This window comes from Podarcis raffonei, chromosome 1, assembly GCF_027172205.1.
Source record: "Podarcis raffonei isolate rPodRaf1 chromosome 1, rPodRaf1.pri, whole genome shotgun sequence".
Classification (NCBI taxonomy): Eukaryota; Metazoa; Chordata; class Lepidosauria; order Squamata; family Lacertidae; genus Podarcis; species Podarcis raffonei.
Genome location: NC_070602.1, coordinates 116,604,781 through 116,628,335, shown reverse-complemented (window position 1 = coordinate 116,628,335; position 23,555 = coordinate 116,604,781). Strand labels below are relative to the sequence as shown.

At 43.2% G+C, this 23,555-nt stretch overlaps 1 protein-coding gene across 1 annotated transcript in view; it reads right to left on the bottom strand.

Moving 5' to 3' along the window:
* Positions 1–23,555, bottom strand: part of LOC128398345 (dynein axonemal heavy chain 11-like) — a 221,952-nt gene that overhangs the window by 10,290 nt on the left and 188,107 nt on the right. The window contains exons 55-64 of the mRNA XM_053359350.1: positions 21,501–21,623; positions 21,197–21,390; positions 20,871–21,019; positions 17,890–18,017; positions 16,993–17,220; positions 15,575–15,766; positions 15,076–15,195; positions 7,367–7,609; positions 3,385–3,567; positions 577–692 (exon numbers count right to left, since the gene is read on the bottom strand). Coding sequence (XP_053215325.1) covers positions 577–692; positions 3,385–3,567; positions 7,367–7,609; positions 15,076–15,195; positions 15,575–15,766; positions 16,993–17,220; positions 17,890–18,017; positions 20,871–21,019; positions 21,197–21,390; positions 21,501–21,623 — 1,676 coding nt within the window. The remainder of the gene's footprint in view (positions 1–576; positions 693–3,384; positions 3,568–7,366; positions 7,610–15,075; positions 15,196–15,574; positions 15,767–16,992; positions 17,221–17,889; positions 18,018–20,870; positions 21,020–21,196; positions 21,391–21,500; positions 21,624–23,555) is intronic.

Genomic DNA, 23,555 nt, shown 5'->3' with positions numbered 1-23,555 from the left:
ACTGTGGTCTAAGCCACACTTGGGCTTGCCGATCGGAAGGTCGGCAGTTCGAATCCCAGCGACAGGGTGAGCTCTCGTTGCTCTGTCCCAGCTCTTGCCAACGTAGCAGTTCGAAAGCACACCAGTGCAAGTAGATAAATAGATACCGCTCTGGTGGGAAGGTAAACGGTGTTTCCGTGTTTCTGTGATGGTATTCCATTGGGCCAGAAGTGGTTTAGTCCTGCTGGCCACATAACCGGAAAGCTGTCTGTGGACAAACGCCAGCTCCCTCAGCCTGAAAGTGAGATGAGCATGACTAAACTGCTGGTGTGCTTTCGTTGCACAGATTTAAACCGCCAACCTGATCAGCAGGCCCAGGAGGCTCAGTGGTTTAGACCACAACACCACCCGTGTCCATATATATAAAACTGATGATATATGTATGGTAAGACTGTAGTCTTTTTTAAAAGATGGGTGCGACACTACTGCACATCACTACAGTATTTATAAGCAAAAATATTGCCGAGTTTCTCCCCCCACACACATTTAGCTGCCCGTGACAAAGAATCTACCCTGATCTGTTGGCACGAGACTCACCACTGAGCTAGGCTGTAGGTTGATGGATAAGCCAGTTTCATCCAAGTGTCAGGAAGATTATCAAAAAAGAGAGCTGTCTGTAGTTGCTCCATCTCAGCAGAGATTGCCAACTCACCCTAACAAAAGAAAACATTAGCGTGCTATTTGCGTCGCACAAAGAGACTGTGATAAGATGACATGATAAATGATAGAGGGCTTTCTCCCCCCCCCCCACAGTAAAAACACATAAGGTAGCTGAATTGTCAAATGTAAAGAATATCTTGGCTCTTAAAATTGGGGTGAGTTATTTATTAAAAAGAGGTGAAACGATCATGCAAACACAAGCGGCGGTTCCTGTCTCCTCTTCGTTTCTTAAATATAATTGCGAATATCTGAAGAAAATTATGCACAACAAGCTATGGGTTGGAATCCAGAGTGCTCTCCGCAAATGGAAAGACACCTTCTGTTCACAGAAGCAGACTGAAATCCGGTGGAAAACTCCCTTTTGAGGAAGGAGGGGATTTTCACTTATCTCCTTTTAAAAAGTATTAACATATCATCATCATATATATATATATATATATATATATATATATATATATATGGCAGCATCGGTGGTGTATAGTAATAAAACACCATTAGAAACAGTACAAAACAATCATTAAAATGACTGGCCAGCTCTTCTCTGCAACCCCTGGCATGACCTCTACACTGCTCCAGAGTTCTCAACTCACCACAGCAGTTTTTTAGTAGACAGTGGGGGCTGTAGGAGGGAGGAGTCATCTTCTCTTGGTCCTACCACCCTCACAGACATGCTTGCTAGGGACACGGGAGAGGGCCTTTTCGGTGGCTGCTGCCAGACTTTGGAACTCTCTCCCCAGAAAAGCCAGACTAGCCCCCTCTTTGATGTCCTTTGACTTCCTTGTTCCAACAGGCTTTGGGGAACTTACTGCTTTTAATTAAAGGGCTGGTGCTGTTTTGTTTTTACTGTGATTATTTGCATGGTTTTAATAGATTTTAATAGATTTTATTCCTTCAGATGTGAAGGAAATAAGCAGCTATCCTATCTTCAAAAGACATCTGAAGGCAGCCCTGTTTAGGGAAGTTTTTAATATTTAATGCTGTATTGTTTTTAACACTTGATTGGGAGCCGCCCAGAGTGGCTGGGGAAACTCAGCCAGATGGGCGGGGTATAAATTATTATTATTATTATTATTATTATTATTATTATTATTATTATTATTATCATCTTGCGATTTTTCGTCTTGCGAAGCACGGCTATTAACGGCTTAGCGGCTTAGCGGCTATTAATGGCTTAGCGGCTTAAAGAAAAAGGAAACAAACTTGCAAGAACTCGCAAGACGTTTTCGTCTTGCGAAGCAAGCCCATAGGGAAACTCTTTCGTCTTGCGAGTTTTTCGTCTTGCGAGGCATTCGTCTTGCGAGGTACCACTGTAATGAGCTTGCACAGTTGGCCATTTGAATGCTCCAAATTTAACAACCAACTAGGCAACAACAAAATGCATGGTACATAGGTTACCTGTCTCAGAAACCAAGCTTTTTACTTGAGAGAAGGCTTTTGAGGAGGAGGAGGAGGGTTGGCAGCAGAAAACTCCTGCAAGCTTTGTTCCATGTGCATGAGCAGGTAAGAAAATTGTGGAAGGGAACTGAATTATATCCACAGCATTTATATATTGCTTTAGCCACTCATACAAGGGGGAGAGAGAAGAGGGATAAAAAACACACACCCTGATTTTCCTTTTCCTCCTGCAACTCCTTGAATCCACAAAAATCGGGGCCCCTCAGCAGCCTGATGCCCTGATCCCTGTCTCCCCCAGCTTGGCTTTTAGCTTCTGTTAAGGCTTTTAATGTTTTGTGTCATTCTGCTTTTGACTGTCACTTGTTTAAGACTGCCTGTGGTGCTTAGGGTGAGAGAGTTGGTTTGTACCTCCAGGTTTCACAAGTCTTCCAGGGCCTTGTGCCTCAGTGACATTGCCTTTTCTGACAAAGGCTTGTCTGTTAAACGGCATAGATCAAAGATGGATCAGAGGGGTGGGGGTGGGAGGAAGGCCGTATAGTTAAATTACCACATTGTTACGTTGCTGAACTTTGCCTTGTTCAATCCTTGGCAGGTGGTGTTTGCTTCCTTGGAGTCATGGAATCATGACTAGAGTTGGAAGGGAACATTAGAGTAATCTAGTCTACCCTCTGAAATGCAGGAATCTTTTTACCCAATGTGGGGCGCGAACCCACAACCCTGAGATTAAGAGGCTCACGTCTATTGACCGAGCTATCACCACATCCTGGGTCATTATTGCAACATGAAGACCAGGCTCCAGGTTCAAAGAGATCAGTGTACTAAGTAGCTATATGACATATCCCCAACAGAACATGCAAATTCCTTCAGGTTTACCAGCTACCAAAAATACGGAACTTAATTCACTTTGCTGGGATTTTCTGTCTTCCAATGACTTTGAAAGAGACTTGCGGCCCCTACATCAGCCAAGCCTACGAGGAAATTGAATTTCAAATCCTCATTTGGATGGAAATCACCTTTGCTTTCTTTTGAAGGGAACCCAAAAATGATGGCAGCTGGTAACCTTTCTCTATAACGTTGGAATCTATCATAGCCATAATAATAAAATTGCTCCAATTGTCATAGCCATAATAATAAAATTGCTCCAATTGTGTCATGACGGAGACAAACTAAATGATGGAACGGACGCCACTAATCCCAGGGAGAGACAATTTGTTTTCAGTGTTTTCATCCACACATCCATTTTATTTATCTCTAGAGCTCTAACAAAACAATAAAGAAAAGTACACACACCTTAAGACCGAGATCAAGCTCTTTAAGGGAACGTCTTATCTCATGTAATAGTATATTCATCCGTTCACATTCTTGAAAGCAAACCAGGATATATGGAGAACGTTCAGCTGTTTTTGAGGTAATGTCAGACATGTTATATCCTTCCGGAAGCTTCTCTTGTATGTCATCTAATATGGCCTTTACCTGCAAGCAGGGGAAGATGAATCTGTCAGTTTCATTTTCTCTCAGTTTCTCAGCTTCTCAGTCTTAAATTCAGTTCTCCATATTTCCACAGTAAACTGAAGTGCGATTTAAAAAAATTCCTCATGAAAACTCATCAGTGTTTTAGTGTGAATTTCTCCTAATAAACATATTTTTGTATGCAGTCAATATACACATTTGCAATATACACATTTTATAATAACATAACATAACATAACATAACATAACATAACATAACATAATAATATTTTTGTATTTTTTTCACTAATACATGCATCACTAATACAATGGTTGGGGAATTGCAATGGCAGTATTCATAGAAATCTGAATTTCGAACGATAGCTGTGTTTTGCTTTTCATACTGATTTCTGTGGATTCTCATTAAAAATGCACATAAAAATTGAATCCCAGTCTACAATGGATAATAACCTTCCTAGCAGAAGTTTCACTGGGATCCAGCTCTGTGGATAACATAAAATTTAGAGGCGCTTTTTCCTTGCTTCCAACTTTGACAAAGATTACGCACAAGTCTGTCTGCTTCAATAAACTCAATAGAACCTGCAGTTTTAAGCAAGCTTACTAATGAGTAAACACAGAGGCCTAGTTTTTATGACACCATAAACCGAAGTATAGCCTTACTGGGACCACTTGAACATGGTGGCTTTCTAAGTGGTGCTTGTAACCTCCTTTACTGGCCCTTTTAGCTCAGCTAAATATGGCAGCGAAACAAAGGTTTGGGCTTAGTGCGCCACCCAAATCTAGGCTCAAGGTTGAGCTTTCTCATCAATAAACATCATCTGAAGCCAAAAAACAAACTTTGGCTACAGCTTGTAGTTAAGGATATTGACCAGCTGGAACCTGTGCAGAGGAGGGCAACCAAGATGATCGAGGGTCTGGAAACCAAGCCTTACGAGGAATAGTTGAGGGAGCTGAGTATGTTTAGCATGGAAAAGAGGAGACTGAGAGGAGGATATGATAGTTATCTTCAAAGATCTCAAGGGCTGTCACATGGAAGATGGAGCAAGCCTGGTTTCTCCTGCTCTGGAACCAATGGCTTCAAGTTACAAGAAAGGAGATTCCGACTAAACACCAGGAAGAACTTTTTGAGAGGAAGAGCTGTTTGACAGTGGAACAGACTCCTTCAGTAGAGGCTTTTAAGCAGAAGACGCATGGCCGTCTATCATGGATGCTTTAGTTGAGATTCTTGCATTGCAGAGGGTTGGACTAGATGACTCTCGGGGTCCCTCCTAACTGTATTATTCCAAGGAAGTGAGAACTTAACCGTGAGCTGCCACGCTGTGGACTTGTGCCACCAAGCCCAGTTCTAGTTCAGCCGCTGCAAAGAGCTGAAGAAATTGGAGAGGAGCAAAAGGGCAAAACTAGGCTTTATTTCAGCCGGGTCAAAGGCCCAGTTTGGCACACACACACACACACACACACACACACACACAGACTGCGAGGCGCCCAGGGCAAAACACCCAGCCAGCCTCTCTCCACCCCCAAACCCCCATAGCTACGGCTCTGGGAAGCTGCTGTGATTTCCTCCCTGGAAGCCTACACAATGGCAAATGTGGCCATTGCGTCTTATTTCTGAGCAAACATGTATAAGATTCTGCTATGTCATACATTAAAAGCCCCAAGACTCTAAAGCAGGGGTAGGCAACCTAAGGTCCTTGGGCCGGATGCGGCCCAATTGCCTTCTCAATCTGGCCTGTGGACTGTTATGTACTGAAGCTCTCACCCTGGGCCAGCATGGGGATACTGTAGATCAGAGGTGTCAAACTCAAATTCATCTGGGGCCACATCAGCAGTTTGGTCACCCTCAAAGGGCCGGTTGTATCTGTAGGACTATGTAAAGGACATGTAAAGTGGAGGTTTCCTGTGTAGAACGGCCGGCGCCGCTAGAGGGCAGACGTTCTCTGGCTTGTAGGCTGCCGCGCATGAGCTGAAGAGGCGGCTTTCTTGTGTCAAAAAAAAAAAGTGAGAATAAAAGGTGAAGGCTGGCGGCCGGCGGCGGCTACACAGGCCACATGACGAGGTCTGGCGCACCGGATTCGGCCCGCGGGCCTTGTGTTTGACACCCGTGCTGTAGATAGTTGTGCAAATGAAGGATCGAAAGTGACGTTCAGTGATTGGCTAGTTACAGAAAATGGTTACTGTTGCATTCTAGTGGAGCTCTATATAAGCAGGCTGACTGAGCTCCTCCGTTCAGTTCTGTTTCCAGCTTACAAATAAAAAGCTGCTTTGAAAGAATCGCTGTGTTGTCTGATATGTTCGCCCACAACTCAACATGGACGGTCTGGGAATCAGCGTGTTTTTACATGAGTAGAATGTGTCCTTTTATTCAAAATGTACCTCTGGGTTATTTGTGGGGCCGGCCTGGTGTTTGTACATGAGTAGAATGTGTGCTTTTGTTTAAAATGCATCTCTGGGTTATTTGTGGGGCATAGGAATTCGTTCATTTCCACCCCCCCCAAAAAAAATAATAGTCCGGCCCACCATATGGTCTGAGGGACAGTGGACCAGCCCATGGCTGAAAAAGTTTGCTGACCCCTGCTCTAAAGGATGAATGAGCTAAAGACAAATGGGAATAACTCTTTCTGTCTGGGAGAGTACTTTGCCAGAATGTTCCCAGGGATGCATTGCTTATAGTACACAAGAAGGTGACTGAAGCATAGTTGCAAAAATGTTCAGAAAGCGTTTGGAGCTATGACCAGCTGGTTGTTATTGCACATTGCAGAGCTCTGTCGATGGCTGTTGAGACCAAACTAATACTTGTCGGGGAATGGATCCAGACTACATTAATTGAATTAATTAAGTCCTATCAATTTCAATTGATGGGACTTAAGTCATGACTAACTTAATCCCACCAATTATTTTTTTTAAGGAAACCGGGTGGTTTTGGTTTTGTTTACAAATTAATACTATAATTATACAGAACAATAGCCTGTCCTCTATTTCAGGTAATCATACCAGGCTGGACATAAACAGAAGCTGGTCTCTTCAGGATTTTTTTTAGGGCTTAAAATGCAAACATTGGGGGGGTGTATTTTATGGGTCCCGATTCACTTCAGTGGCAGAATTCTGCTTTAGGGGTAGTCTCCAAAGCAGGCAGGGCAGAGGGCAGAGGGGAGAGCCTGCAATGAGCTTGTGGAGGTGCTCTGAGCTTTCGCACAACGCTGGTTGTGCTGGGAAGTTCCATGCATTTGCTGCAATGGCATCGCGATGAATTATCACAAGGGCCACTGCTGCAAAAACCTAACTTGCTCAAGGCCTGTTTTGTGATATGATTGTGAGCAGCAGCTCTCTTTCCCCTCCCCCAACCTTCCCGGCTCTCATATCATTCCCTCCCCAGGCATTTTTATATATCTATGAATGCGACCTCCTGGGCAGGACTGAAACTTAGAGGGGAGGGGTGTTATGTACTGAGTTGAATAGGATCCAAAATGCAGCAGTCTGATTGGTCCTAGAACAATAGGATCCAAAATGCAGCAGTTTGATTGGTCCTAGAACAATAGGATTCAGAATGCAGGAGCCACCCAACCCAGCTCCAGATGGAAGTGAATCCACAACCTGATTGGCCTACAAGAGAATTCCAGAATTAGCCAATCACGTGGGGCCCATTGTGTAAATAATGTATATAAAGCGGATACTTTGGGGGAACTTCCATTCCTCCTCACCACTATGAGCTGAATAAAGAGCATGAAATCCACTCTCGACTCCGAGTATATTTCATTTATTTTTTCCAGGGGTGGGTGGGTGGTGTCGCTTAAAAACTCACCTTTTCTTCCACGGTCTGTGATGCTCCTTCCCCAGTGATGGAGTCTTGGGATTGTAGCTCAAGCAGAGAATGGAACAGGTTGTCTGAAGTCACTGTCAAGAATTCGATCTCCGCATTGGGATGGAGGCCGTAATGGACTGGGCTTTCGGGGGGAAGCATTTCATCAATATATTTGTGGTAACCTTGGTAATCCAGGTTCGAAGGCACTACAAAGCCAGGAGCAAGGGCCAGTTTCCGATCAAACTATCAAAAAAAGCCCAAACACACATTAATCACGCCCTGCTATCAAGTATAAGGAGCTTGCCTAGGTATAAATCAAATTGTTCTGTTTATGGAGTCATTGCTGAGAATGACAAGACTTTTATAACATTTTAGAAGATTGTTGAATACTGATCTCATTTGCTCGATATTTTAATTAGCTCTTTTGTATCTCACAGGTGCTGACATTCCAGTGCATTTTGCTGAAACACAGGTTAGTCTCCTGTTAGCAAATAACAGAAAGGAAAATTTCATTTAGAACTAAAGAGATGATGGGTTTCCCCCCCCCAAAAAAGCAAAGAAAAAAAGAAAAAGAAAAATGTTATTTCTTCCAAATTACAAAGTGCCACTCTCTGGTGTAACATTATTATTCCACGTGGCAATTTTACTAAATGAAGCAATTTACAGGAGCATTTTAGAAAATGCCATCTTTTATTGAAATGAAAGCGTGTAATGGCATAAGGATTTTTAAAATAAAACAGGCAAGATTTCGTCTTTTAGACTATTACCAAAATACATGCATTGTCTATTTGACAAATCAATCTGCTCCCATAAAATAAAATAGAATTGCTGTTTCATAATAATGATTTCTGTTTCAAATGGCTTGCCGTGAGCCAAACAAGGTCTTTTATGGAACAGTATGACAATTGTTTAATGCACTGCCGAAGGTTCAGGAGTTCTGCTTCAGCAGCGTCTCAAAATCCACTAAGCAAATATTTAGCACAAGCTCAAGTTTAAAAACAACAGGCACGTGGGAGGATATTTATTTATTTATGCCGGGTTGTATTGACTTGACACTCACAATGCTATTTGATGCTTTCGAAACGCTGCTGTGGGATGCTAAATTACGGCAGAGTCCCCACAGTTGTAAAATAATTATCAACCTGCCAAAATAACGCAGCAACGTGGGCAACAGCAGCAGCAGCAGCAATGATAACAAGAAGGATAATGATAACGGGAAATGCTGGAACCTCAAAATAATGTGGGGTTCGCTGCTCAAAGATAATTTCCTCTAACCTTCCTTTCTGTGGTTCAGCATTTCAAACGGAAACAACCTGAAATCTTGAAAAATGAGACAGCATCAAGTTTGTGTGGGTTGAGAATAATTTTGGTGGCTTTCAGACGGAGGGTTAAATCCTAATGCCAGGCATGCTAATTAGGCATTCCTGACCTCCGCAAGGTATGCTTGGCGCGAGTCGATACCAATACTGAAAGTTGCTTGCTCAAACAAGAGAGAGGGGTCTGTTGCAGGAGCAGCACAGATGACACAGTTCAAAGCAAGAAATGCAATACCATCATGGGAAGGTGGCAACTTGTCCTCTTCCAGTTTGAATCCCAAATCAGCTGTAGAGCAACCTAGGGGTCGTCCACACTTACCTTTTGCACCACACTTTCTAAGCATAGGTCTGCTGCTCTTCCCAGGAAAACCAGCTCTTTAACGCAGATTTGGAACAAATGGCAGTTCAGGTTTTATGCCGGAGAAGCGCCAGAGGCAAACAAAAAAGGGGATTCAGACAAAGAGCTTTAAAGTGTGGACCTGTGCCTTGAAACACGGCACAAAAGGAAGTATGGATGAGCCCATAGATGCACAAATTACAGGGGGTGGGGTGGGGACAGAGCAGAGCTGTCTTTTCCATAGGGCGTAGTGGTGCATTGCGCCAGGGCGCCAGCCTCCCACGGGCGCCCCAGCAAGTGGGGGAGCTGCGCGGCTTTGCCGGTGGCATTCCCTTTCCCTGCACACCCGCCAGCTGCGCCCTGGCAACCATAAGGGTGGCGGGCGTGCAGCTTCCCTCCCAAGCCTTCTGCAGGGATTGCTCTCCTCCTGAGGAGGCTTGAGAGGGGCACAGCGGCATGGGGGAGAGTTGCACCCCCCCAGATGGCTGGCAGTGTGCAGCTACGGCCACCCCACCGTGGTAATTTGGGGGCGCTGGGTGGATATTTGCACCCCGGCACCGCATCTGCTAAAGACAGCCCTGGGACAGAGCGTATGTCAGAACCAGTTCAGATGCAGGTCAGCAGGTGAGCAGTAAAGTTTACTCTTTATTCAAGGAACACAAACAGAGAAACTGTAAAGCAGCTGCCAGAACTGACCATCTGCGCCTCTCACTTCCCCCTAAGTCTCCTCCCTGTCCGGCTGTTTCCCCAGCAATCTTAAACTCCGTTGGGGAGGGGGCCCCTGCACTCTCTGCTTTGCTACATGCCTTTGAAGACAAGGGAGGAAGCAAGCTGGATACAGTAGGACCGGCAGGCTCCTGTGAACCCGTTGCAGCCTCGGCCGCCCACCACACTTCCTCCTCAGCTGCCTATCCTCCGTCTGCAGTGCTTTCTGCCTCTTCTTCCTCTCTCTCACTCAAGCCTGTTGCTTGTTCAGCCTCCAACCGTTATCCTGCTGCCTCCATCCTCTGATGTGTCTGTCTTCTGTGTCCTACCACCATGTCCCTGGCTCAGAGCCTTCCTCTTCTGAGATTTTCCTAGAGGAAACCTAGAAGAACCTCCCACCACCCCTCCTCATCCAGACAGTCGCAGACATGGTATGGGTTAGGGCGTTGTATACTTACTTATTGTGACAGTCCCCTTAACTATTGCTTTTAGAAGGCTATGGGAGGACCATGATTTGTGGGGAGCCGGGGGCCTGGCTTTTGGATTTTATGAAGTCCCCTCACTTGAGGCTGAACCACTCTTCCTCTTGTCCTGCTGCTCCCCGCCCCCTGGGGAAAACTGCTTATTGGTGGCTCAATTGGTGCAAACAGCAATCAGGTATTTTGCAGATGATTTAGAGTTAAAGAGTGGATTTTCACTGGGGAAAAGGGGAAAGGACAAGGGGGAAAGCCTAGAAAGTGTGCGTCAAATGGAAAATACTTAGACCTGAGCTTCCTAGGTCGAGCTAAAGCACTGGACCTCCCTTTAGCTGCGACGAGAAAACATTATTATGTGGTGGACGTGCAAGATAACTAAAGCATTCTGGGAAATGATTTACAATGAGTTGAAAAAAAATGTTTAAAATTACATTTGTGGAAAAAACCAGAGGCCTTTTTTGTTAGGCTTTTAGGTACAGAGATTCTGAGGGAGCAGAAACAACTATTCATGTACACGACGACAGCAGCGAGGATATTACTGGCCCAGAGATGGGAAGAAAGTTCCAACCAGAGAGGAATGGCTGATGAAGATGATGGACTATGCTGAAATGGGGAAACTGGCAGGGAAAATCAGAAACCAGGAAGAGAAAAATTTTAAGAAGGAATGGGAAAAAATATAATGTACTTAAGAGAACACTGTAAACAACTAAAAACTTTGGCAGGATTTGAGTAATGCTTATAATGTACGAAAAACTATGGGGAAATGGATTACCGGTATTATTATTTTTTAACAAATCAGAGAAAATAAGATAAGCAGATGGGGGGAAAAAGATTGATAATGGACACCATGGAAAGGTGGAGAGAAGTCAAGGGATTCAGGGAATCCTAAATGAGGAGGTGAAGGATGTGTTTGAATTTAAATTTATTATAAGCTTAATAAAAATATTTTTTTAAAAAGAGAAAACATTATTAATAAGCACCTGCCAAAATGTAGGACTTCTATTAAAGGGTTGTGCATTTTGGTTTTCATTCAAGTGTTTAAACTTCTCTGTTTCTAAAAAACCACTTATTTTTTAAAAGGATGAAATTAAAACAAAGTGTGTTAAAATACCAAACCCATTGTTTCCAACTTTCATTTTGGCAGCTGATGCTTTCGGGAAAACTCTCAGATTTATAACTTAGACATATCTGTCACTGGAAGCGTTCTAACACATGAATGTCTTTCTTAAACAACCTGGCTTTAGTACCGCATTGGCTCCCAGTACGTTTCCGAGCACAATTCAAACTGTTGGTGCTGACCTTGAAAGCCCTAAATGGCCTCGGTCCAGTATACCTGAAGGAGCGTCTCCACCCACATCATTCAGCCCGGAGACTGAAATCCAGCACCAAGGGCCTTCTGGCGGTTCCCTCATTGAGAGAAGTGAGGTTACAGGGAACCAGACAGAGGGCCTTCTCGGTAGCGGTGCCCGCCCTGTGGAAGACCCTCCCTTCAGATGTGAAGGAAATAAGCAGCTATCTTCTTTTTAAAAGACATCTGAAGGCAGCCCTGTTTAGGGAAGTTTTTAATATGTAATGCTGTATTGTTTTTAACACTTGATTAGGAGCCGCCCAGAGTGGCTGGGGAAACTCAGCCAGATGGGCGGGGTATAAATAAATAAATAAATAAATAAATAAATAAATAAATAAATAGGTGGCAGCATATGAATAATAAGGAACGTTCGGTAAATCTTAAGGATTATAATGGATATCAGATAAAGAAGCAGGTATATTGTGAAAGCAGGACTCCGATACACAAGGAAAGGTGATAGCTGATACGATGCCCTACTTGTTAGCAAATAGCTTTAAGAATTAGTCTAGGGGTCAGTGAGGTTTACCTCGCCTGGGCTGGTTCACTCCAGCAGAGATCCCTCTGTGGGCTGGATCGCGAGTCTGTGTGCCCGCGATTTCTGGTGTCTGCATCTGTGCAGATGCAATTTCTGGTGCCGCGGGAGCGAGTCTCTGTGCCACGCTGTGCTGGTTTAGCACAGCGCGCATGGACTCACCGAGTGGCTGACTCAGTTCGGGGGTGGCTCATGCGCCAGTTAAACGACCCCCGTGGGCCGCTTGTGGCCCATGGGCCTTAGGTTGCCGACCCCTGAATTAGGCTATACAGTGGTACCTCAGGTTAAGAACGTAATTCGCTCTGGAGGTCTGTTCTTAACCTGAAACTGTTCTTAACCTGAAGCACCACTTTAGCTAATGGGGCCTCCTGCTGCCCCTGCGCCGCCAATGCACGATTTCTGTTCTCATCCTGAAGCAGAGTTCTTAACCAGAGGTAATATTTCTGGGTTAGTGGAGTCTGTAACCTGAAGCGTATGTAACCTGAGGTACCACTGTATATCACCAGCAACAGATTGGTTGCTCCCTTGGACGTTTAGAAGAATGTGGTTTCTTCTTTTTTACCCAGAGTTCCTGTGATTCTGGAGTGGAAAATGGCAGCACTGCTAAGCTTGCCTTGAGAACCCAAACAGACATACGGTGTCCAGGTGTCCTGCTTGCCCTCTATTTGAAAGTGTTGTCTATTTGAAATAGAAATAGAAATAGAAATTAGCACGTGCAAATTTCATGCAAATTTTGTCCCTTTTGGTGGCGCAGTCCTTCATTTTTGGCAATGTGTAACTGGGCACTCTAATAAGGCACAGCATCCAAGATGAAGGCACACGTCCATCTCCCCCCACCTCCAGCCCCAACCAAGAGGAGTGTGTGCTTATTTGAATCAGAGTCGCAGAAAAGAGAAAAGGGGGTTGCACTATTTTTCAAAAATCCACCATTTGGTGTTTTTTAGAAAAAGTAACCATTTTATGAATAATTTTGAATGGAAGGCAACATTGCATGAGTGGTCTTCCACGCAGTCAGTGGGATCCCCCGCCCCCGGGGCAGCACATTTGAGGGGCACCTGGGGGCTTGCAAGTGGGGGGAGAGGAAGAGGAAATAATAATAATAATAATAATAATAATAATAATAATAATAATTATTATTATTATTTATACCCTGCCCATCTGGCTGGGTCCCCCCAGCCACTCTGGGTGGCTTCCAAGAAAACACTAAAATACAACAACCTATTAAACATTAAAAGCTTCCCTAAACAGGGCTTCCTTTAGATGTCTTCTAAAAGTTTGGTATTTATTTTTCTCCTTGACATCTGGTGGGAGGGAGTTCCACAGGGCAGGCGCCACTACCGAGAAGGCCATCTGCCTGGTTCCCTGTAACTTGGCTTATCGCAGCGAGAGAACCACCAAAAGGCCCTCGGTGCTGGACCTCAGTGTCCAGGCAGAACGATGGAGGTGGAGACGCTCCTTCAGGTGTACTGGACTGAGGCCGTTTACTACTATTGCATAAGCAGAATAGGCACTATTGGGCTCTCTCTCTCTCTCTCTCTGACACTTGCAGGGCATAATTCTCAGAGTGATTTAACAATCAACGCCTCTTTCCAGGGAACTCTGTGAACTGTGAGGGTGGGGTGGGACTAGGGACATCTTAATAACTCCCAGCGACCTCCACAAACTATGGCTCCCAGGATTCTTTGGGAGAAACCATGACTATACGAAGTGATGTGAGACTGCACATATACTGTGGCTAGGACATGTTTTGTTTTCATCACAGGTATTCTTTCTTTTCTTACGACCAGAAACAAAAACAAGGGGCTAAGAATGAATATTTTTCACATCATTTTACAATAAATAAATGATCCAAATTACACATTTTCTACTTCCAGGCAATGCCATGTAGATAATACATTGGATTGGAACCTTGGGGCCACAAGGCCAAGAAATGCAATTACTGTAGAGCATAAATTGTTCTAAATTAAAATAATGAAACAGAAGATTTTGATGCAATATTATCGAAGGAAATTAATTGCCCCCGTCTTTGCAAGATTTGATCGAGAGATCGGGACTTTTTCTACCATGAAAAAATGTAAGGCATCTTGCACAATAAAATTACCTGTCACCTTATCTGAGGTTGTGGAGGGGGCAGCAATGTTTCTCCAGAATTTAAATCGAAGTCTGTTAATCCTTGGTGCTCGAAAGCAAAAGAAACTACAGTACAGAAATGAATCACCCCATCATAAGGTAGGTAAAAAAAGAAAAAGTGCACTAATTCGAAGAGAAACCTGACTCCTAGACCTTGGTGCAAAAGCACGAAGTGATTCCATTTTTGAGGTTCAGAACAGTGATGCTTTGATTACTAGTCTCCAGCAAAGCTGAAACCTAAGAACTGATCAGTTGAGATGATAATTAATAATGACAATATCCCTTTATATGCTTGCTTCCATATAATAATGTAATTATGTCTCTGTGATCACAACGGAGCAATCAGCTGATCATTGCAGTTTGGAATTACATGAACAGGGAAGAGCTAGGCATTCCTGTTTCATGTCCTGAGATATTATTGGGGGGGGGGTGACCAATGTTTAATTAATAGAGAGCTCATAAAATGACCAGTCTAAAATACAGGGTTATTCCAGATGTTAGCATGAGTGCTACAATATATAGGTGAATGCTATGCTACAGTAGGAAAAGCTATTCTTTCACCACACAGTAAAATAAATGAATGGTAAATAAACATTGCAAAGTAACTTTGCTTTCAGTGCCGGTGTAAAATTACAAAGCAGATTTGTTTTGAGTGTCAGATACTGCGAGGAACCTGAATTTGCACATTATCACCCTTGTTTGTCTACCATCATAAATAAGGATGAGGAGGAAGATATTCTTTGATCAATGCAGTGATTAGCAAAGAGTATACATACTTTGGGGAGGGGGAAAAAAAGGATCTGCTTCCAGTAGGGGGAGCTCTAACTCAGGAAACGCATTGTGCAATCGCTAAAGCTCTTATTACCTGATAGGGTTGCATATATTCTTCCAGGTAAGTACAGCACAGCCGCCTATCCCAATCGTCTGTGATATGACCGCCGTACATAATCTCTCCAAACAAGTAACGTAGATCTTCCCAGGGTACCTGAGGACCAATAAGGTGGGGATTTTTTTTCTTTTCTTTAAACATACTCAAGATGTTAAAGCGAGGAATCAAGGAAGGCACACAACCCAAACTGTGAAGGCAGAAAGCAGACTTGAGTTAGTGCCACAACTGCCTTCCTCAGCGAAGACCAAATCCGTCTCAGTCACCAGATTCAGAGCAATATGTCACGAAACTGCCAGCATTCTGTCTGCCACGCTCAGGGAAGGCATACGATGTGGTAATTGTCCTTAAAAACCACATTGCAACATAGACAATAACCACCTGAGCACTGCATATGTGCAGGGGGGACAAGAGTTCAAGCACAGCGCGTTAACCAAAGGGATGCTTCTTAAGTGGGTTTGATTAAATGCCACCCTACCTGTGAGTTCCCTTCTAGGTAATTGTACAGAACGTGGACCGAAATTGTAAGGTCCCCGTTGTTGAAAGGGTATTTCCTGTTCCAGCCCTGAGGTCCGAATTTCCGCCGCTCAGCCACACAGGCGTGGAAGTAGCAGAGTGGAAAGAGAATCGCCTTAAATTCCTGCTCACGGGTACACTGGTCAAGAATGTTCTGCACAAAAGAAAGCAGATGAATGTTTCTTCTTCCCCGCCTCTTCTGAAAGAGACCCTGTGTCAGGGCATAGACAACACATTTCTGACAGCTTAAAGAACAGACCTGAATGACTTAACTGACGGAAGACAGGCACAAAATATTTGCTCTTTTAGTTTATAGATCATGGCATTTTCTCTCTCACACTAGCAGCAACTATTTCATTATTTCCCAAAAAGCCTACTTAAATGTTAACATGGGAGCACAAAACATATCTAAGGAAATCTCTTCAACCCTGAAAACCCTTAAAAAGAAGAATAGCCATTTCAGAAAAATAAATTCAGCAATTGGTACAGTTATAACAAAATCTATAGGTCAACTATCCTGGTCTAACATCCCGAAGGAAATGCCAGTTAGCTGATGGTGGTGAATCAAGTGTGCGTTGCGTTGTTTGGCTTGTCTATACGTTGATATTTTAATGCCAAAAGAAAATAATAATAACAATAATAATAAATTTTATTTATACCCCACCCTCCCCAGCCAAGACCGGGCTCAGGGCGGCTAACACCAGATATAAAACAATTGATTGAAATACAACTTTAAAAACAAGATTAAAATACAACATTAAAATGCAGCCTCATTTCAGCAGAAACTCAAAAACTTTTTTGGGGATGAAAACGTCAAGTCTTCACTAAGGCTAACTATCTAGACTGGTCCTATGTGGGCCAGAAAAAAGCCAGGGAAGTCCCCAAGTAGGAAAAAGAATATATATATATATATATATATATATATATATATATATATATATATATATATATGCAGCCCAAGTTTTATTTCTTCATATAGTTTTCATGGTCGGATATTTTCAGTAAATATCTCTACTGTGAATTCAAATAAACTATGTCAAGCTGCTGCTACAGTGTCAGCAATAGAGTACCAGTAATTTACAAAACATTGCACAAATAGTATAGCCCACCCTGCAAAGAATAATTTTTCAAAAGCAGCTTAGACCAATGGCAGTACTTAGCTGCACGCAGTAGGGATATGCATGCATTTATGCCAGAGAACTATTTTTGTAAATAAATTTGTCAATCTAGGTTTTCCAACACTATTGAGGAGAGTGATGAGGGTATACTCCGTTTTATAATCTGCAGCAGCTCTCTTCAACAACCATGTGGTTTCAAAATAATATGTTTAATAATCTAATTTTTTTGTGGCTGATCCATTCAAGTGATATTTTTACTTGCCTGGTCAAAATTATCCAATGCAGCGTGAAGATTAGCCAGCATCCCGGTTGGTGGCTCATTGGTTATTTTAATAGAGTTTTCCAAGATTCCCTGTGGAATTACATGCTCTTTGGGGGTGGGGGCAGGTTCAACACTCATATAAACACGATAGGCTGAGTGACTTCCTCCACTGTGCTTCTCCAGTAATTCCTCTAATGTGTCAAGCCACTTTGCAACAAGATGAATATTCTACAGGGAAGAAGAAAAGAGGCTTCCCAGTGAGCTATTGATTTGAAATATGAAACATTTTATTGATAACGAGCCAAACAAAGCAGTTTGCCGAAGCACAATATTTTGAGGGTGCTAAAAAAATAATGAAAGAAACCCACCCCACCACAAGACCTCAAATCCGTCTATTTAGCACAATAATGACCGCAATCTTCTCTGTTTGTCTCTATTCATCTGATTATAAAGAGTAACAATACATTCTTCTACACATATATTAACTAAGGGAGTGTATATATATATATATATATATATATATATATATATATATATATATATATATATATATATATATATATATATATATATATATATATATATATATATATGAGAAGATAATAAATTAGTAAATCAGATAGGGAACGTTAGAGAAAGTATCTTGATAACTCTCCCTGCCACACAAAGCAGTTGCTGCAGTTGCTCGTATTTTCATACTGAAATTAATGCTACTATAGGCTATGCAAATATACACACCTAAAGGTTAAGTGATAAGTTCCCTCCCCACCCATGCGCCCTTGTTTGGAGAAGAGCCTTAAGAGGAAGCTGCTACAATCTGAGCTGTGCATACATTATTTCTAAACCAACGGACAGCACTATATTGCAAAATCGGTGCAATGAAGGGATTAGACTTACTTGGAGGATAACCCAGTGGCCTTCTTTCGATGCCTTTTCCAGAGCCATCTCAGCTATGGCCTCTTGCCCTTGACCCAGAGACACGTTCTGAAGCTTCCCCGAATCAATGGTAAAGCCAAGCTTGCTCCCTAAACAGAACAATGCAGCCCCAGGAAATGCGAGAGAGCATGTGCTTTTTGGAAAAAAATATTATGTTGCACAGAGGAGAATGTAACTAAACCCCCACCCCTTATTCTAAGACGCTCTCTGTGTGCGCCTGCATACACAGTTCTGTTGCAATCCATGCTTCCCACAACCCACAGGAGTGTTTCCGATCGAGTTCAATTGGTGACATCCTGCATTCTCTCTCGCTTCTTTTATATTAACACCACAATTTTCAAATTTCTAAACGTCAGAAGGCTCAGCCTTTCGCTTGTTGCTGGACACAGTAACATGATGACACGATTGTACAATATGTATTATTATTATTATTATTATTATTATTATTATTATTATTATTCTGCCCGTCTGACTGGGTGGCTCCCAACAAAATATTAAAAAACACAATAAAACATCAAGCATTAAAAACTTCCCTGAACTGATGGCTGCCTTCAGATGTCTTCTAAAAGTCAAATAGTTGTTTATCGGCTGGACATCTGATTGACGGCCAGTGCACAGGTGGGTGCCACTACCGAGAAGGCCCTCTGCCTGGTTCCCTGTAACCTCACTTCTTGCAGGGAGGGAACTGCCACAGAAGGCCCTCGGAGCTGGACCTCAGTGTCCGGGCTGAATGATGGGGGTGGAGACGCTCCTTCAGATATCACTTTGAGAAAGAGCAGGGTCCATAGTTCAGTGATTTACATGCAAAAAGGTCCTAGGTTCAGCCCCTGGTTCCTCTCAGGCTGGGAAAGGCCCTCTTGCCTGAGACTGTAGAGGGTTGTGGCCTGAGTAAACCTCATGATGCCCTTCAGAGTCTATTGGAATACAACTCCCCATTATGCTTGATCATTGGCCATGGTGGCTGGAGCCCAGAAATCTCTGAAGTAGATAATACTTCAACAGACCAATGGCCTCCCTTAGTATAAGGCAACTCCTTAGGCTTCATAAGGATTTTAAAAAGTACATATGTGTTGCCTTCTCCAACACACTGAACTGTGGGCATGTTCCTATGGATACAAGATCACTGTGTCCACAGTGAAAACCATGGAAATAAATGGTGTTAATGTACAAGGCCACACTTATACCTTCTGCATGGCAAATTTAAATATTGACGTCTATCTAACATTGCAATCCTATACATGCCTCCTTAGAAATAAGCCCTAATGTGGTCGCTGGTACACTAAGGTAAGTGCCTAAATTATGCAAAACTAAAATCAAGGAAGGTATCCTGTCTGTACAAAACTGCATTATAGGTAAAGAAAAGCAAATTTAGTGCAAACATAAAATTTTTTAATGTGCTTTTTTAAAACAGAAAACAAATAAATGTTAAAATACAAACCATAAACACTACCCACAACAAATACAGCATTTGCCTTCTGTAGGTGATAGGCATAAAGACATAACTTGTGCACCTTTGAAAGTGCAAACCAGCACTGACAAGACATCAGGTTTATGCCGGTACAAATCTCTGCTATGCTACTGCATCCTTCCAGAACGAGTCATGAACAGATGGTGGCCTATTACCATCAGCACCAGTGTTTTTAAAAGATATAAATGGAAACCATGTAGCTTCGAATGCAGCCAGTGTCAGGTGACAAAGGCAAGGCTGCCTGCTTTGCAAAGACAGCTTTTAGGGTGCCTTCCAGCTGCAGGATATCTTCATGCTGGCTGCCAGGAGGATTATCATCAATTACTGCAGCAATACCTTGACACCCATATGGATGGATAAGAAGGGTTTCCTCCCCCCCCCCCAGAACTATGCTTTAAAAAAGAAGAAGATCAGGTCTCAAAAGTTCATTGCATAGGAGCAATATTGTCACTCTTATTCAGGCATAGGCAAACTCAGCCCTCCAGATGTTTTGGGACGACAATTCCTATCATCATGGGCCCCATGTGATTGGCTAATTCCAGGATTCTCCTGTAGGCCAGTCAGGTTGCGGATTCCCTTCCACCTGGAGCTGAATTGGGTGGTTCCTGTGGGCCAATCAGACTGCTGCATTCTGGATCCTATTGTTCTAGGACCAATCAGACTGCTGCATTCTGAATCCTATTGTTCTAGGACCAAACAGACTGCGCATTCTGAATCCTATTGTTCTAGGACCAATCAGACTGCGCATTCTAAATCCTATTGTTCTAGGACCGGTCAGACTGCTGCATTCTGGATCCTATTGTTGTAAGACCAATCAGACTGCTACATTCTGGATCCTATTGTTCTGGGACCAACCAGACTGCTGCCTTTTGGATCCTATTCAACTCAGTACATAGCATGCACACACTACAGAACCTGTTCGCATAAATCGTGTGGCTCTGGCTCCGTCAATGGCAGAGGCAAGCCGACATGCCTGGTGGAACAACATGGTTCTCCTCACCATTTCATCCTCACAGCAACCCTATAAGGTAGGTTAGGCTAAGAGATGGCGTCTGGGCCAAGGTCACCCAGTGAGCTTCATGGACGAGTGGGGCTTCGAGATCCCAGGGAGCCATGGCTCTGTCCCAGTAAATATATCCCCCACTCCATAAAACCATTGCAGGAGTGCTGGAGGCAGCAGTAGTGGCGCATAGCTAGTGTTGGGGTAAATGCAGAAAGTCTCAGTTTGGTACCCGCCATCTCTAGATAAGGCTAGAAAACAGTTCTTGCTTGAAACCCTGGAGTGCTAGCCAAGGAGGGCAATACTGAGCTATAGGAACTCAGCGGTCGGACTCAGTGCAAGGCAACTTCCTATGTTCCTACACTGTTATGAAAGTTTGCTTTTCTGTGGTGCTGTTGTAACAGAGCCAGTAGCCCCAAGTTCTCACGCAGTAATAAAGATGTTCGCTTAACAAATGAAAATAAACAGCCTTACCTAAAGATTCCACATCTTTCAGTGGGTCAACTCCGGGAGATAGAATGAAAATTATTGGCAAAGCAGGCCCGCTCTCTTGAAACAATTTTGCAAAGTCAGTCTTACGTCCCTCTGCATATTTGCTCCCAAGTTTCTCCTCAACGAAGTTCCTGCAATGAGGAGTTGCAGCTAATCATGCCTCGGGGGAAAATAGCATTTCCAAGCTATAAAGAAAGACATTCTCTCAACAGCACAGCATTTCATCATGTCTTGCTTTTGCTCAAAATCAAGCCCAGCCCACAGCTCTGCTCCTAATGCATTCTAACAGTTAGTCTACATAATCTAACCTGACAGCGTAAGTCATCCGATCTGGCCTCAAGGCTCTCATCATAATCAGTTTCTGGAGGGAACTTTTGGTCTTCCATTCTTGTGGAAACTTCTCTTTCTCGGGACATTCTGACTCCACCACTTTTTTCCATCGTTTTGGAGATCCTTCTATGTCTTTATCCAAGCCACGGAATTCATCCATGAAGCTCATTGTCTAAATGAGAGCCAAAAGCACTGAGTGTTTTTTGTAAAAACACTTCGGATGGCAAAGCTCCCCCACCCTTCGAAATATGCAAAATATTTCGAGTTGCATGAATACTGCACCTTAATTGCGCTCCAGGTGGAATTGGAGAGGAAATCCAAAGGGCTGTTATAACTGTGGTCAATATTAAATCTCAGAAGGAAATCTAGGTCGCGGGCATCAATCTCTTTATTCATAAGCAAGAGCTAAAAACAAATAATGAGAAAAGTTTTGGGTTTTTTAAAGTCGGAGAAAACGTCGGGGGAGGAAAGGCCAGTTAAAAATGGACATGAAACTTCTCAAGTATCTCCAAACATCTCAGAAGTGTGCTACGTACTATATTTTATCTATGTTGCTTAATTCTTTCCATGCTGGGAAAAGTACCATATAAAATTGGCCTCAGATACAACATTATTCACATCTTTAGCCCTTGAGTGGCTGATTTTTTTTTTTAATGAATAGCTGATGTACAATGGGAAGGCTAGCATGGAGGAAAGGAGAAAACATCAATCCTTTGTCCCTGCTGTGGTCCCAATGGGAATCTACCCAAGCCTTTGGGAACTTCCCTTTCACTACAAATAATAGGCACTTGCCGCAGGGGGATTCCGATTCTGCCACAGTGGGAACAAAGGGTTAAAGGTACTACCCCACCCCACCCCATGGCCTCAGTCTGTGAAATATACTCGGAGTCAAGAGTGGATTTCATGCTCTTTATTCAGCTCATAGTGGTGAGGAGGAATGGAAGTTCCCCCCAGAATGTCTGCCTTATATATATTATTTACACAATGGGCCCCACGTGATTGGCTAATTCTGGGATTCTCCTGTAGGCCAATCAGGTTGCAGATTCACTTCCACCTGGAGCTGGATTGGGTGGCTCCTGTGGACCAATCAGACTGCTGCATTCTGGATCCTATTGTTTAGGACCAATCAGACTGCTGCATTCTGGATCCTACTGTTCTAGGACCAATCAGACTGCTGCATTCTGAATCCTATTGTTCTAAGACCAATTAGATTGCTGCCTTTTTGATCCTATTCAACTCATAACACCCTGGTTTTTCGCCACCCTTGGTCATTTATTTTTAAAAATACCAGTCTTGCAAGAAGACGTGGCTGATTCCTAGCATGATCCTGAGAGGATGGAATAGAAAACAGAGGTAAAGCAGGATTGCATTATCGTTCAGGCAAAGGCTTATTTTAAAGATCAGGTGATGTAAGGAATTTACGAGAAGATAGGTGAGGGGATAGTGTTGACTCATAAGCCTGTGGGTTAAGAATTTAAAAAGAACTCTGCAGGATCAGGCCAAGGTTAATCTAGTCCAGCCTACTGTTTTCACAGTGGCTAGCCAGATGTCAATGGGAAGCCCATAAAAAGCAGGACATACTGTATTTTTCGCTCTCTAAGACGCACCAGACCACAAGATGCACCTAGTTTTTGGAGGAGGAAAACAAGAAAAAAAATATTCTGAATCTCAGAAGCCAGAACAGCAAGAGAGATCGCTGTGCAGTGAAAGCAACAATCCCTCTCGCTGTTCTGGCTTCTGGGATAGCTGTGTTGAATGGTTTATTTAAATGTAAAGGTTCATCATTGTTGCACCCGATGTGTATGTCTTTAAGGGGCCAGAGCAAGGGCCAGAGTAAGATAACGAGACCCAGCTTTACAGCTGTGAAGCACAGCAGGTGCTGCTGAGTTGTATTTGATTAAGGTGTGTCAGCATTTGGGTGTAGTATATAAGGAGCAGCACCTAGCTCTCCCATTACCCTGGGGGATGGGTTGGTGGTTGGGTCTGGTTTGGTTGTTAATGTATTTAGTGTAAAAGGAGTTTTTGTTTTTGTTATTAAAACCTAGTTTAAGTTATTTTTGAGTCCTTTCTTTTTAATGCATGGTCTCCCCAGCAAGCTCTCTGCGCTACTAAACTGCAAACAGCCAACATCTTTGGTTATGGGCCCAGCTGCTGAGTGGATGACTGCATATTTTTGGACTCTGAGAAAGGTTTGAAAGCTCCTTCTCCTGTTAGTGTAGTTCTGTGGGTCTGGAAGAGTTCCAGAATGGTTGACCGGGTTCCTGAAGCTGAGAAGGCTCTGGTCTTCCCACAGCTAACAGATGAGAACTATAGTTTATGGTCTTTTCGGGTGGAGGC